This window comes from Urtica dioica, chromosome 8, assembly GCF_054948205.1.
Source record: "Urtica dioica subsp. dioica isolate 48M chromosome 8, U.dioica_male_clone48M_v1_H2, whole genome shotgun sequence".
NCBI classification, from domain to species: Eukaryota; Viridiplantae; Streptophyta; class Magnoliopsida; order Rosales; family Urticaceae; genus Urtica; species Urtica dioica.
This window is the reverse complement of record NC_142763.1, coordinates 38,473,606-38,490,138: the sequence shown is the minus strand read 5'-3', so window position 1 is coordinate 38,490,138 and position 16,533 is coordinate 38,473,606. Positions and strand designations below refer to the sequence as shown.

The 16,533-nt window shown below is 42.7% G+C and overlaps 2 protein-coding genes across 2 annotated transcripts; one reads left to right on the top strand and one right to left on the bottom strand.

Moving 5' to 3' along the window:
* Positions 1 to 1,671: 1,671 nt before the first annotated feature.
* Positions 1,672 to 5,649, bottom strand: LOC149389689 (uncharacterized). The gene is made up of 2 exons (XM_089622702.1): positions 4,080 to 5,649; positions 1,672 to 2,960 (listed from the first exon to the last, which is right to left on the bottom strand). Exons 1-2 carry the CDS (start codon positions 5,647 to 5,649, stop codon positions 1,672 to 1,674), a joined length of 2,859 nt encoding a protein of 952 aa, XP_089478828.1.
* Positions 5,650 to 12,589: 6,940 nt separating this feature from the next.
* Positions 12,590 to 13,387, top strand: LOC149389688 (uncharacterized). The gene has a single exon (XM_089622701.1). The coding sequence runs from the start codon at positions 12,590 to 12,592 to the stop codon at positions 13,385 to 13,387; it is 798 nt and encodes a 265-aa protein (XP_089478827.1).
* Positions 13,388 to 16,533: the final 3,146 nt, after the last annotated feature.

Here is a 16,533-nt window from a genome sequence, read left to right as displayed (position 1 = left end):
TTAATGTGTTAAATTCTATTTGGTGACATGATTAGGATTTTATTATGTTGTCAAGTCCTTGATTTTATGACATACAAGCAGTATGTCCCGCACGTTGCTGCGGAATAATTAATATATTTTAGGTTAGTGGAAGAAATATATAGAAACATATCCAGAAATATTGAATTTAAAGTTTTTTGGAGACATTTTTATTCTTCTAATAAAAAAACCGGTAGAATAAACACTACTTGTGTCTAGGGTCCAATTGTTTAATGAACAGTGTTTTAGTCTCTGGAGAAAATTCCTCTACGTTATATATATAAAATATAATGTCATCAAACAAATCACTAGTAAAAACAATAAATTTATAATATTAGTAAGAGGAAATATCGGCATAAATACTCAATGTTTTCGGAAACATACACTTAAATACCTTTTTTTCGCGGTAAAAATACCTAATGTTAGGTTTCAGTTCCATCATTAAATAAATCCGTTAAATCTAACGGAAATCCACATGAAAGGCTCAAATTAAACATGATTTAATGTTTTTTTTCATAAAAATAACTAAAAAGTAATACAACATTTTAATAATAATTTATTTTAATTATAAACGACTTCTATATTATAATTAGACATTAATAATATTATTAAAACGATTACAAGAGGAAGAGAGCCAGAGGGAGATACGATGATTTATGCTTTCGATCAACCTATTCAGATTCCAGGGGTTATCGTTGAAGATAGATATGTTCCGAGTGTTCCAGATTCACCATAACCCAGCCATAACACCGGTCTTAGCAGCTGCAACCCGTTTCGAATTGAAATCGGGCGAAGCTTGAGTCTGCAAGAGACCCTAGACGGAAACAGGGCCGGAATCGAAACCCAACTTGGAGAATGAAGATTCTCAGATCTGAGAGAGAGAGAATTGTGACTAGGGAGAAAATGAGTGTATTGAATATCTCAGAGAATTACAGACGTCACATCACAAGGTATTTAAGGAAACAAATCACGTGTCTAAGTCTGCCAGCGTGGCACATCAGAGACGCCAGCTTGGCATACACACGCAGAGCATAGTACAGAGTAAAATACAAATACAGAAACAAAACGACATCAGTAATAGCTAAACGACACTCATCACTAACAGCCCCCCGCAAGCGCAGCGCCAGTGACAACGGCGGTGAGCTTGTTACACAGCGTAGAAAAACGAGGAACAGTGAGAGCCTTGGTGAGAATGTCAGCGAGCTGGCACTCGGAGGGAACAAAGCGAATCTCCAGTTCATTTGCTGCGACCTTCTCACGAACAAAATGAACATCCACTTCGATATGCTTCGTGCGAGCATGAAAGACCGGATTAGAGGCGAGAGAGGCTGCACCAATGTTATCACACCAGAGCACCGGCGCAGCCTCTAGAGCAACCTCAAGTTCATGAACCAAACTCTTAAGCCAGACGAGCTCAGACGTAGCCTCAGCGATAGCCCTGTACTCAGCCTCACAGCTCGACCGGGAAACAACTTTTTGTTTCTTTGAGCACCAACTGACCAAGCAACCGCCAAGATAGACACAGTAGCCAGTTGTGGACCGACGATCATCCATATACGAGGCATAATCAGCATCAGAGTAACACACCATGTCAAACACAGAGGGACAAGGTGCCTTGGTGAACAAGATACCCCTGTCCATAGAGCCTTTCAACTATCGTAAGACGCGCTTGCAGGCAATCCAATGGTCAGTAGTGGGAGCAGCAAGAAATTGACTTAGTTTATTGACTGGAAAAGCAATATCAGGCCGAGTGAGCGTGAGATACTGCAAGACTCCAACTGTAGACCTGTACAACTGAGGGTTTTCAAAGGCAACACCTTCAGCAGTCAATTTCTTGCTCTGACACATCGGAGAGGGGCTGATATTGGCAGTGACCATGTTTGTTTTGGTGAGGAGATCAATGGTGTACTTTCGCTGAGTCAAATGATACCCGCCATAATCAGTTTGGATGTCTTCAAATCCAAGAAAAAAGTTTACAACGCCAAGGTCTTTGAGTGCAAACTGATCATTGAGTTGGGTAACAACAGCCTTGTTTTCAAGCTTGCTAGCTCCAGTGATAAGGATATCATCAACGTACACAAGTAGCAAGATGAGAGAGGTACCACAGCCTTTGTAGAACAAGGAATTGTCTGAGGCAGAGCTAGAGAATCCAAGCAAAGTCAAGGCCTGTTTCAGTTGATCAAACCATGCCCTGGGAGCTTGACGTAGGCCATAAAGAGCCTTCTTCAGCAAGCAGACGTGATCAGGATAAGCCGAGCTGACAAAGCCAGTTGGTTGAGCCATGTATACTGTTTCATTCAGCACACCGTTCAGAAAGGCATTGTTGATGTCAACTTGCTGAATGGACCAACCAAACGTCGTGGCAAGAGTGAACAACACCCGGATTGTGGAGTGCTTGGCAACAGGACTAAACGTGTCAAAATAGTCTATACCAGAATTTTGTTGAAAACCACGAGCCAAAAGCCGAGCTTTGTACTTGTCCAGGGTACCATCACTCTTAAGTTTGGTTCTGAAGACCCACTTATTGGTAATGACATTCATCTCCGGGGTATGTGGGACCAGAATCCAAGTCTTGTTGCGCAAGAGTGCATCAAACTCGACGTTCATTGCAGATTTCCACTCAGGTTTCTGCAAGGCTTCAGTTGCTGTTTGAGGCTCAAGAGTAGCAGCATCAGATATTAGATCAGCAATGAGCACCTTAGGTATGAAGATACCATCCTTAGCCCTCGTTACCATACATTGAGTATTGGTAGTGGATGGCCTTGGCCTTGGCACTGAGGAAGAGCCAACACAATGCTCCACAACAGGAAAGGAGTCAGGTACAATGGCAGTTGGAGGATCAGATTGACCACTTGTAGGTAATGGAGGTGGTGAGTGGGTGGGAGATTGAGAACTGAGGGGTAAGGACTGGGAGCTAGAAGACGCAGAACTGAGGGAAGGACCTACACCATCCGTAAAAGACAATGGAAATGATGAGGGTAATGGAAACCATGTGATGAGTTGAGGAGATGAGACAGGTGAGGACTGTGTGAACAGACTAGTGTAAGGGAATTGTGACTCAAAGAAAGCAGCATCACGAACTATATATACACGACCAGAAGGATGGAGACACCTATGACCTTTGTGATGACCACTAGGACCAAGATACATACACGCCGTGGACCGGAATTGAAGTTTGTTGTGATTGAATGGTCTTAAAAAAGGATAGCACAGACAGCCAAAGACTCGGAGCTGGGACAAACTAGGTGATTTAGAGTATAGGACCTGAGATGGAGACTTGTTTTGTAGGGTTGGAGTGGGAAGGACATTGATTATAGTAGTGGCTGTGAAGAAGGCATCCCAACAGAACTCACTAGGTAAGGTTAACTGTGATAGGAGAGACAAGCCAGTTTCAACAACATGTTGGTGCTTTCGTTCAGCACAGCCATTTTGTTGATGAATATAGGGACATGACCGGATGTGTCTGATTCCTAGGGTCTCTAGATGAGGGCCAAGACCTCTAAACTCACCACCCCAGTCCGTGTGAAGAGTTTGAATTTAAGTGGAGAAATGTCTATCAACAAAGGCATTGAATTTTAGGAATACAGACATAGTCTCAGACTTGAGCTTGAGTGGAAAGATCCAGGTGTATTTGGTAAAGTCATCCACAAACAACACATAATACCTATAGCCATCTCTAGATATATGTGGTGCTGGTCCCCATAGATCAGAATGCAGAAGTTCAAAAGGTTTAGTGGTTTTTGAAACTGAGATGGGAAATGACTTCTGATGCATTTTGCCAAGAATACAAGAGGTACATTTTGGAACTTTGTTTATCTCATTTATTGACAAAGGAATTACAAGACTTAGAACAGTTGAGCAGGGGTGGCCTAATCGTCTATGCCAGACCTCTATCTCAGACTGTTTACATGACCCATGACTATTTTTTACAGAACATGACTAGGACTGATGACTAGGTGACATTTCTGGCACATGTGAGACATTTTTGACCTGTTTACAACTACAACACTTATTCAAGGACTCAGTACACAACAATTTTGACTTATCTAGGTGACTAGTACAGACAACAGGCTTGAGAGGAACCGACTTTGGTGAGGCTTGACCCGGAGTTTGCTTGAAGGACGACAGTGAAATGGGATACAGACCATCTCTAACAGCTCCACTCATTAAGACTCGTCCATCTCTCCTATCCTTGATAAGACAAGCATCACAATTAAACTCAATGACAACATGATTCTCACGAGTGAACTGAGAGATGCTTAAAAGGTTTTTGGTGATGCTAGGGACATGAATGATGTTATTCAACTTTAGATGACTATGTGATGAAGGAACATGAAGGACAGAGTCACCAATGTGAGAGATGGTCAGAAGAGATCCATTACCTACAGCCAACTTGGCTTTGCCTTTGTAGTTTGACTTGATGCTCAAATTGTCAAGCTGCGAGGTGACATGGTTTGTTGCACCGCTATCCAAGTACCAAGCAGGTTCAGGTGGACCGTGAACATAGCTGTAGCTTGCAAGATTGACCTGTGGCTGTGTGGCTTGCTCAGGTTCAGCCACATTGCTGTACTCAGCTACCTGTGCTGCGTGCTGAGTGCAATAAGCCTCTTCAAACTGTTGCTGATCATTCATGTGAACCTGATTTGCTTGAGGTTGAGACTGGACTTGGCTTTGACTTGGATCAACTCCTGAGAAGTGAACATCAAACCTGTGGAAGCACTTGCTTGCCAAGTGACCAAGGCGACCACACAGCTGACATTGAGGACGTCCACGGCCGCCGGAGTAACCTCTGCCTCCACGACCTCGAGGTTGACCTCCTCGTTGAGAACCACCGCGGTACGATCCAGATCTGCCACCTCTACTGGAGCCTCCTCTGTTTGGCTGATGCTGATAAGCTGCATTTGCTGACAGATTGGTGGACAGTCCATGATGATTGGAGTCTTGTGTAGAGTTGAATGCTTCAAGTCTCAGCTCCTGAGATTGAAGCATGAACTGAACCTCTTGCAAAGTCAGATCGTCAGGCCTAGATGTCAGATTGACCACCACTGACTCATATTCCTGGCCGACTCCACCTAGAATGTACAAGATCAGTTCGTCATCGCTGATAATCTGACCTGATGCGTTGTGGTTGTCAACGATGCTCTTCATCTTGAGAACATATTCGTCAATCGTCATTGAGCCTTTCTTCGTTGTTTGCAGTAGGAAACGAAGCTGAAGAGACCTGGCCTTGGACGTCGTGGAGTTGAGTCTGTCAATCGTGAACCAGACCTCCGCCGAGCTTCTACATCTGTTGACGTGTCCGAGCATGGACTCCGAGATCGAAGAGAAGAGCCAGCTCATGAGAAACTGGTCATACCTGAGCCAGTTTTCGTACTGTGGATTCGATCGGCGAATCAACGTCTGAGTAGCCTCATCTCTCGATTCAATGAACTGAGTTGGAGTCGGAGTGGTGCCGAACAGGATTCCGTCAAATCCGTGAGCTCTGACAGTCGGAAGAACTTGAGATCGCCAGAGCACGAAATTGTGCCTATCAAGACGAATTGGTAGCTGATTCAGTTGCGCGGCAAACGTAGGAGCATTCTGAAACAGTGTAGAGGACTCGCCGGAGACTGAAGACGAGTGCGCCGCCATGGAGACTGAGTTGGCGAAGCTGGATCGGAAAAAAAAATCACAGCTCTGATACCATGAAGATTCTCAGATCTGAGAGAGAGAGAATCGTGACTAGGGAGAAAATGATTGTATTGAATATCTCAGAGAATTACAGACGTCACATCACAGGGTATTTAAGGAAACCAATCATGTGTTTAAGTCTGCCAGCGTGGCACATCAGAGACACCAGCTTGGCATACACACGCAGAGCATAGTACAGAGTAAAATACAAATACAGAAACAAAACTACATCAGTAATAGCTAAACGACACTCATCACTAACAGAGAAAAGCCACCACCAGACTTCGGAGGCTACGCTACACCGAAGCAAAAGGGGATCAACATTTTCGCATGCTCTAAGACACAAAAGGCATATGTTCGGAGACAAAGAGAGGTAGGGGTTGAGCTTCTGAACTCGATCCACAATTTTCACTCTCTTGAAAGCCACAAACTAAGAAAAGATTTGGACCTTGCTTGGAACCGAAACTTTCCAAACTGCTTTGGAAAAAAGGAACATTAGGCAGAGAGGCAACATTGGAGAGGTCCGCCGCCATTGACTTCACCGAGAAAACATCTTCGTCACTTAGCCACATGCGTCAATCTTTGAGCCCCTCATATAACTTGAAAGATCACAAGAGCCTTGTCAGAACAATAGCTTTGCACGACTTTCTGATCATCAAATCCATGGGAAAGCCAAAATCCCAATCAACCGGATCAGGAAAACCGAGAGACAAAATGCAAATTTTTTTTATTGGAGAGCTCTTGAAAGGGCAGAGTCTAGCCACCCCCGGAAAGCGATCTTTCAAGCACATTTCACCGCACCACAAGTCCTCTTAAAAGCACACTATAGATCCGTCAAAAACCTTCCAAGAACAACGTCTAAAAAAATCCTCATGAACATGCGAAATAGAATGCCAGGGGTTGCGAAACGTGCGGTCCTTCGAATCTCCCCGGTCCTATCCATTGGGATGAGTACCATAAATGGCACTGATAACCTTTTTCCACAAGGCGTCTTCTTCGAGCGAAAAACGTCACAACCATTTCGCGAGAATAGCATTATTCTTATCCAAAAGACTCCCGAAACCTAGTCCCCCTTTGTTCTTGGGAAGACGACACGTATCCCACGCCACCACCGCACGAGGGCGACCATCCTCAAACCCTTCCCAAAAGAACCATTAACAGTGATAACAATCAGTTGTCTAGAATAGTCCTCAAAAACAATGAATTGAGTCTTCACAGTACCCTTTAATATCTCTCTAGCCATCTCCCTCGCTCTATAGAAAAAAAGTGCTAGAGACATGATTGGACTTGGTTGATGGGGTCATCTTCGTGAAGTAGCTATATTCCAAGTGTGGATTAAGTCTGAATTGCTCAAGAAATTGTTTCGATAACCAACGACCTGAGACAAGTTAGTTGACAAAAACTATGCCACAATCATGAGTATATACTAATGTATTCACTCTAAATGTACTCGAATTTGGACCCTTAACCTTAGCGTACAAGACCCAGTGACAACCGATACCCTTATATTCTGCTCGTAATTTGTTCTTGTAATTGAAAACAAATCGGAATTCTCGATCAGTCTTAATGAACTCTTCTATGAGTACATGTCGTAAATCATCCATAGAAGGGAAGAAGGCTTGTGACACCGTCCTTCCGCATGCACCTTCAAAACACAAAATTAACCACAAAACGCAAGTGCAAATTAAAAAAGCGAGCTCAAATTGAAAGATAACTAATTGATTCATAGTTAAACCCCGACAACGACGCCAAAAACTTATTGGGATATTTGCGTAGGCAAGTGCATATTGTTGCTCAAGTAGTACTTTTCATAAGTACGATTCGATCCCGCGAGGACTAAGTTTAATCGTGAATAAACGAGCTAACTACAAATTGAACTCACGAATATAGAGGGTGATATATAGCTAAGAACAAACGAATTAAAGTAAAAAAAAATTTAAAAAAAAAAACATGAGTGAATAGATATGTGGAATGCAACAACTTTGGCTCCACTATCCTTTCCTATGATCACGATTCCACGAATTACGCACGATTTTTCGGTCATACGTTGCTAATCATCCTCTCATTGATTGTATCGCTAAATCTCTCTCGAGCATCTAACAATCTAACCTAAGATACCGAAATTTTATTTCTCGATCTCAAACCTAAAATACAACAAAGCAATAAACTCGAGAGCGCACACTCGACTCCATAGAAACCTGGGCTATCTCTAGTCACTATGAATGCACTATGGTGTTTCTATCTTTATGCACAATCATTCAAATCTCTATCTCCGAGTATCTATATAGTCCTAACAATCAAACAAAAGGTAGCTACTTTTGTATAAGTATTAAGCACGAAATAAAAACAAGCAAAGACGATAAAAAAAATACTTTAATGAATAAATAATGAATCCACAACCATAATTAAATTAAGTTATGTAATCATCCTTAAGGAGATTAGTTTATAGCGACAAGAAACAAAGACGAAGAAAACAATAAAGTAAAATCCATAAAAACCAAAGCAAATTAACAACCTATAATAAAAACGAGAGTTACAAAGAAAGATTAAAAGATGAAATAACGAGTCTTCTTCTCTCCCAAACTCTTTAAACTAACCAAACAAGAAACTAAATATAATAATAAAAACTTGTGTTTTTAAAGGTTCTAATTTGTACATCTGTGTTTCTTATGTAATTTCGAACCCTCGAGGCACTTGGATAGGATTAAGAGCTCAACGACATACAATTGAGAAAAAAAAATTGTTTTTTTTTGTTTTTTTGTTTTTTTTGCGGTTTCAGTTATGGTGCGCTGCGCCATGGCCAGAGCGGTAGGTAGGTGGTGCTTGAAATTGACATATGTCTTTCTCCAATGATCGATTTCCACAATTAAAATTGCTTTAGAAATCTAAGAGAAAAACTTATTCAATAATGGAAGAGATTCATCCAAAATCTTCAATTGAATCTCAAATTCATGCAGAATAGGACGCCGTGTTTAATTTGTTTGAAAAGTCTTAGAATCACCGAAAATTGTTCTAATATCCTCGAAACACTTGTAGTTCATTAAATACCTCATAAACAAAGAAAACTAAAATTACTATAAAAATAATAAGGAATCATTTCGATTCAAGTTTAAAAGTAGACGATAAGTATGTATGAAATGCACTTATCAATGGTTGAATTTGAAGGTAAGGAGAGCCGGGTTTGTTCCGGACCAGATCGCAATTTTTTGACAAATAGCCGAAGTAATGACGGGAAAGATCGACACTTGTAGGCCCACATCGAAAGCTAGAGAGGCTAGCTCTGGCCTTCGGGTTGGTTAGGACGTAGGCCCAATCTGGATCATCAAGAACCTGAGGATATGTATGTTTTCAAGCTGTTATAAAGGACGTCTAGGAGAACATGCATCACGATATTGTCTTTATAGACTTGAACTGATACCATAGCTTATGAAGTGAGGTTTACTCTCTCTCAAGTGCTAGCCCATTCCTCATACCCCAAACTAAGGATTAACTTACCGCTTACCGCGCTACTGTACCATGACTTCAATTTTACTTGTTTACTGCTTACCTTCTGTGGTATACAGTGGTAAGTGTAGAAAGTTTACCGCAATTTTTATATAAATAAATACATTAAAACAAATAAAATATGAGATTTTGCAAAATTTGCAATTTTTTGCGGAAATCGAAAAAATATCTACAACATTTGTGGAATTATTTGCAGTATTTTTTAATTTTTTGTAGTATTTGCAAAATTTGTGAAAAATGAAGATATTTGTGGAATATACTCGAACCTTTACCGCTGGGCCTATTGATATGTGGAATTCGGTAGTATTTAAAACCTTGGCCCAAACACAAAACTGAAAGAGTTATTTCTCATCACAAATGGTTCCTTTATATTTATAAAAAGAAAAAAGTTTGTTCAGATTGCTTTACTTATTTACACATAATTCAACATAAATAAGCACACATAAACATGTAAAACACGTCAATAACAAAGATAATTAACGCGAGTAGAAAGGAAAATTAACCAGAACACATATGAGATTTGAGCCAGTAGATTTGAGAATGACTTACATAAAATTTAAGAGAACATAACCTATATATATGTATATGTATGCAATGAGTATAAACGAAAACATACTATGCATATAACAAAATAAGAACTGGTAGATGTGAGAATCATGAGACCCCGGGAAGAAAGCGCTCAAATATTCAAATCAAATTTTAAACCATATTTACTTTTAATTAAAAAAAGTTCCTTAATGATACAAATTAACAAAGATAATTTAATAACTACTATATATTCAGAATCAGTTAATGATTCAAAGAATAGCACGTAATTACTTATAGGTAATCCTAATATTAAGGGAGATATTCAACATATATATTCAAGAATCAGCTACAATTTCGGTAAATAATTTTCGTTTGAAAAAAAAGACAAATGGCTATTGAATGATTTATAAAACAAACGAGGGATACTAAAGTGATTCCATCCGACATAATTTGAATTTGTGTGCAATGGGTGTAATTTTGGCTAGTTTTGAAACAAATTTGAAATCTTGGATAAATAACAAATCAAATGTTTTAAGTGACGTATTTAATTAGAATAGAAGGACTAAGTTTGTTGCGATGTAGAATTACAAAGGCCCATTTTAGTACGGATTTTCATGAGGGGGCAAATCGTTAATTGCGTCATAGTTGGATGATTAAAAATGTAATTAATCCTACAAAGAAAGACATTCTTCTTCTTCTTCTTCTTCTTCTTCTTCTTCTTCTTCTTCTTCTTCTTCTTCTTCTTCTTCTTCTTCGAGGATAGTTATATAGAGTCAGCAACAATTACCTTTGGAAGTTTTGGCAGAGTGAGGCTGGGTCCTTGGTGAGTTCTGAGTGACGGTGAGAGGTGGGAAACACGGGAGAGGTGTATCTGATCGGGTTTAGTTAAAGGGAAACACTTGAGTTGAGTGGGTTAGAGTGGTCTTTCTATTTTTTTGAGTTCAAGGGTTGGGGGTTCTCAGGTTTTCAGGGCTTTGAGTTGACCTTTTCTCTGAACTCTACTGAGGTGGAGGAAGGTTGTGCTGATAGTAATGGACAATGAGCAACTGGAGGTAGAAGTGGATAGAGCAACTGGAGGTAGAAGTGAATAGAGCAACATCGTTTATGGTAAAGAACCTTTTACGCACTGAAAAGGTGGACGGAGATGGTGAAGTCGGAGGTACCCTGTTTCTGGCAGGGAAGGTTTTAGCCAAAAATCCGGCGGGAATCAAACGTATCTTCGAGATTTTTTCCGGGATTTGGAGATGTGTTAAACCTTGGTCGATCAAGGAAATAAAGCCGGGCATTTTACAGTTCCGGTTTGGCTGCCGGTCAGATGTGGAGAGAGTCCTCGGAGGAAGACCGTGGACTATCAAAGGAGCGTTGATGCTATTGTATGAATGGCCGCCGTTTCTGACCGAGGACGAGATTGAGTTCAGATGGACCCCGTGTTGGATGTGATTGGTTGGGCTCCCTCCGGGGTATCAGAACTTTGCCAGCGCCAAAGAGCTCACCGGTATGTTCGGAAGGTTCATTAGTTGTTCAGTCCGGCAGGGTAACAATATGAAGTTCAGAGTGGACATTGATTCAAGAAAGAAGTTGCTAGCCGGTTTTTTCTTGATCGGACTCCGTATCTCCCCCTGTGGATTCAGGCGAAGTTCGAAAATATTGGATGGATATGCTATAAATGTGGAGGTTTTGGCCACGAAGAAGGGGATTATTTGCGGCGGACTTGGGCGAGGGTAGTGGTGGACCACTTACCGGAAGTCAGGTCCTATGGGGTTTGGATTTGGGAGGAATCAGGAGTGAGAACCCCTTACAGCGGTCTGGAGAAACTTATCGGGAAAAGGAAGTTTGAGTCGGTGGTGGAATGGCTAGAAGCATCGGAGAACAACGGAAGCCGTCGGAGCCGGTGGTGAAGCTGGCGTTGGAGGAGCTGAAGATTAGGGGGGAGGAGCGTAGTCTCGCTGGTGGAACTCAGAATACCCAAGTAGGGGCCTGTCAGGGGACAGTGGAGACAGTGACTGCTGACAGGAACAAAGCAGTTAGAGGTGATCTCAATACCGAGTTGGAAGGGTCTCCAGGATATTAGGAAGATCTTCAGATGATAGTCAGACCCAAAACCAGCTTGGGAGAGGCTCGAGGCACGGAGGTATCTACCTTGCACATAGATGTCATAAATGGAAAAGGAAAGACTCACGAGGAAGCGCGTTGGAGAGAGCCGGTTGAAGGAAATGAGGTAAACCCTAATCGCGTGGTTCCTTTATTCAACCTTGAGGAGAGGCCAACTGGGCCTGGGTCAAAAGCCTACCAGGAGGTTTTTGTTACTCCTCCAAGGCCCATTCTAGGGGGATCAAAGAATGTTGGGGCCTCAGGAACCGAAAGCATCCAGGGAGGCAGAGTTATTGGCCAAAACACTACTCCAAAGAGGAAACTGGACCTGGGCTAAGAGGACAACAACGTTTCATTAGGCCCACTGGGATATCCGGATTGGAAGAAAAACCGCGGAAAAATCTTGTGAGGTAAGTAACCTTGCAAATATTTTCCAAGGCGTTTTTGCGGAAGGGAAAGGTGAGGATCATCAACTTGGGAGGAAGAAACCAGCGAACACCTTGAGACGCCGGAAGAGGATCGTCGGGGGAATGAGCAAGATTAAGAGTGATGAGTCCTCGATTTCATAAAACACCGGGAGAGAGAAGACCGGGGAGGAAGGTTTAGAATTTTTTGCTACAAGCTTCGAGACCGAGGAGGCGGGTCATCCCATGCCCCCACCCCCCCATGTTAGTCCTCTCTTGGAATTTTCGCGGTCTCAATGGAGACCCGACGGAGGGGACTCTAAGGTCTCGTGAGGGTTCGGAACCCGGATGTAGTTTTTCTTATGGAAACGAAGATGAGCATTGAAAGATTGGAGATTTTAAGGAAGAGATATGGTTTTTGGGATGGAGTGGCCTTTCCGGCTAATGGTTTGGTGGGAGGGATTTGTCTATGGTGGAGGAAGGGTATTAAAATGGAGGATATGAGAGTGACAAAAAATGTGATAGAAATGGTGGTGCGGGGAGATGTTAGGGAAGGCGATTGGAATCTTTTTTTTTTGTGTCTACGGCCCCCGTACGCAAATGAGCACCAATCTTTTTGGGATTCCTTGATTGAGCCGTTGAGTAGGGGAGGTAGACCGCGGGTCCTCGTGGGCGACCTTAACCAAATCTACTCGGCCGAGGAAAAGGATGGTGGGAGAAGGGTTACTTGGAGATCGTGTGGGATTCTTCGCAACTTCATGGACATGTTGGGGGGTATTGATCTTGGAGCGAGTGGGGGACACTTTACTTGGTCGGATGATAGAGACCCGTTGGTTAGGATCCGGGAGAGGCTAGATCGGGCTATTGCGAGTCCGGAGTGGTTGTGTAAATTCGGGAAGGCAGGCGTCAAGGTGCTTCCGATGGTGGGTTCGGACCACTCCCCTATTCTCCTAGATTGCTTCCTTCACGAGTTCCGAGGTAAGAAACCATTTCGGTTTTTTGAAGCTTGGGCGAGTGTTCCGGAATGCCGCGATATTGTGAGATCGATGGCTTCCCACCGGGACCGGCTCCGGAGGGGGGCCGCTCATGGTGAAAGTGAAAAAGGTCGGGAAAATGCTTCACCAATGGCAAGCTATTCATTGGAAGGCGATTCAAAAGAGTATAAAAGATAAGGAAATGGAGCTACTTCAAATCCAAAATACGAGGTCGAGGGTGGATGCGGTGCATGAGGTTCGGCTCCAAAGTGAATACAAGAGTTGAATCATAGTGTGGAGAAGATTTGGAGGCAAAGGTCGAGTGAGATATGGCTTAAAGACGGAGATGCTAACACAAGATTTTTCCACACGTCTACCTTCATAAGAAGGAAAAGGAATTTCATTAGGAGCCTAAAAAGGGATGATGGGACCTTGTGCCGAAGGTGCCGAAGGTCGAGTGAGCATTTGGTGGACAAGTTTTGGAACCTCTTTAAGGCTTCGGAGGTGCGGTTTCCCTTGGGTCTTGACGGAATCATTGACAAGTGTGTCGGGGAAGATGAGAATATGAGGATTGAGGAGACCCCGACCGTGACCGAGATTAAGAAGGCCGTGTGGGATATGCCCGAACATAAAGCCCCGGGACCGGACGGGCTCCAAGGTATTTTTTACAAAAAGTATTGGGATTTGGTCGGAGCATCTCTTGTAGATTGCATCCAACTCTTCTTTACTACTCAAAAGCTTGAAGATAAGATGAGTCTTGCGCATATTGTTCTTATTCCCAAGACCGAAGGAGCGGATGAGGTAAATAAGTTCCGACCCATTTGTCTATGTAATTTTACTTTCAAAGTCATCACTCGTATCATCACCGGCCGTATTCGTAGCTTGCTTGAGAAGATGGTTTCCCCTTTCCAATCGGCGTTCGTTCCGGGCCGGTGGATTGCGGAAAACACTATTCTGGCAAGAGAAATGATGCACAAAATGAAGAGGATTAAATGGAAGGGGGGCCTTTTGGGTATAAAGATTGATATGAGCAAAGCCTACGACCAGGTCGATTGGAGTTTCCTACTCGAGGTGCTTCGGTGCTTTGGGTTTTCAACAAAGGTCATCAAACTCATCGATCAATGTGTTTGTAGCGCGACTAGTGCTATACCCCTCAGCGGGAGTCATCTCAGACCAATCCGGCTTGAGAGAGGGCTAAGACAAGGTGACCCTCTATCTCCTTATTTGTTCATCCTCGTCTCCGAAGTGCTTAGTCGGCTCCTCGCCAAAGAAGAAGCCTTTGGTCACTTTCTCGGGATCAAGATCGGCCAACGTACCCCTAGTATCTTCCACCTTATGTTTGCCGACGACACGATTCGTTTTTGTCGGGCTAAGGTATGAGAAGTGGAAGCAGTGTGGAGTTGCATTGAGAAGTACCTAAGGTGGTCTGGGCAAGAGGTGAATATCTCTAAATCCGGTCTTTTATTCTCCAAGAATTGTTCCGAGGCTTTGAAAAGGGTGATTGGCATTCGTCTCGGGATGGAAAAGTCCTCGGAGGATGTAGTGTACCTAGGCAATCCCTTGCTTGTCGGCCGGAACAAATCTAACGCGTTCACTTCTTTGAAGAAAAAAGTTCATGAACGGATCGAGGGATGGATGGCTAAAACGATATCTAGAGCCGGAAGAACTACTCTTGTCCGTGCCGTTGTCCAAAGTATCCCCACTTATACTATGTCCACCTTTTTACTTCCGACTACGTTTTTTCGATCCTTAGACAAAATGTCGCGGAGATTTTGGTGGCAAGGCAAAGAAGGAAGTGGGAGATTTTTTGCCCTTCGGAGATGGGATTTACTTTGTCAACCAAGATATCGGGGAGGGCTTGGCTTGAGGAAATTTGAAGATATTAACCTCGGCCTTATCTCCAAGCTAGGATGGTACCTTGCTAAGGAAGCTGACCTCATGTGGGTTCGCATTTTAAAGGCTAAATACTTCCACGACGCAAGGTTCTTAGAAGCGAAGACAAATGGGAGTCACTCTACGGCTTGGAAGGAGATAGCTTCCATGAAGTAGTTGATCCGACGTAATTGTTGCTATGTGGTCGGTACTGGGAAAAGTATTAGGATTTTTGAGGACCACTGGCTGTTTTCTGATCGGATTATTGAAGGGCAGAACCTGGGCAGTAGTGGAATGAGGGTGGAGGAGCTTATCTTGACTGGTGGAGGTGATTGGAACCAGGGCCTGGTCAAGGAGATTTTTCCGGAGGACATTGCTGATCGTATCCTGGAGACGCGGAGGCTGCCAGGGAATCGTGCTGATCAGCTGGTTTGGTCGATGTCGGCGTCTAGGGAACTTCTCAGTGAAGTCGGCAGTGGAGTCTGCGTGGTGATGATAGACTTGTGTTTCCATATTTTGTGGTGTATAAACATGTGTTCATTCAATGGATAAGAAACAAGAGAGAAATTTTTCTCTTTATTCCTTACACCTCATAATTATATTTATATAAGACTCAAAAGATTCCCTTTAATAACTTTTGTATTTATTATAGACCAGTAGCAAATTGAAAAAAGAAAAAAGAAAAAGGAATATGACTATTGAAATGGAAACAATCGTCAGAAATTAAAAGAAAACGGCTATAGTTATGGATCAAGACTCTTGGAACTCCCGTCGCTCATGTCAAACGAGACGAAGTTGACCCTGTTGAAAACAACAAGCTCGAATTTCAATAACCACTCACAGCCAACCTTGGAAGTCACATCTCACTATTTACTAGGATAATTTTCATTGTTTCCATGTAAGGGAATCATTTCTACTTATCTCATTACTTGTATAAATAAAGGATTATGTTCACCTCTCAAAGAGTGAAATATAGAAAATATTCATCATATTCTCTCTGAGTCATATTTCAACATGGTATCAGAGCCCGGAAAATCAATCACTACAAACACCTTCGATAACTCATCCGTCCTCAACACCACTTCGTCCACCTTGCAAACCATGGCCACACAGTCGAACTCTCATCCGTTCTCCCAACATATCATGAGTCACAAACTCATTGGCCACAACGTTCTACAGTGGTCTCAATCCGTGCTCATGTTCATCTCGAGATGAAGCAAAGACGACTATATCATCGGCATGGCTACAGCTTCGAAGTGTGAAGACCCGGCGTTTAAGAGTTGGAAGGCTAAGAACAATATGGTGATGTCCTGGCTCATAAACTCCATGCAACCCAAAATCGGAGAATCCTTCCTTCTTTACTCCACAACGGCGGAAATCTGGCAAGCAGCTAGAGAAATCTTCTCCAATTCAGAAGATGTGTCCGAACTGTTTGAAACTGAAAATACCCTCCACGACTTTCGTCAAGGAGA

Excerpts from the sequence above, each read along its gene's own strand:
- LOC149389689 (XM_089622702.1), bottom strand. The coding sequence starts at position 5,649 with ATGGCGGCGCACTCGTCTTCAGTCTCCGGCGAGTCCTCTACACTGTTT. Across the intron at positions 2,961-4,079 it reads TCCTCTCAAGCCTGTTGTCT|GTCCTTCCCTCAGTTCTGCG; the intron begins GTACTAGTCACC and ends CGGATGGTGTAG.
- LOC149389688 (XM_089622701.1), top strand. The coding sequence starts at position 12,590 with ATGAGCATTGAAAGATTGGAGATTTTAAGGAAGAGATATGGTTTTTGG.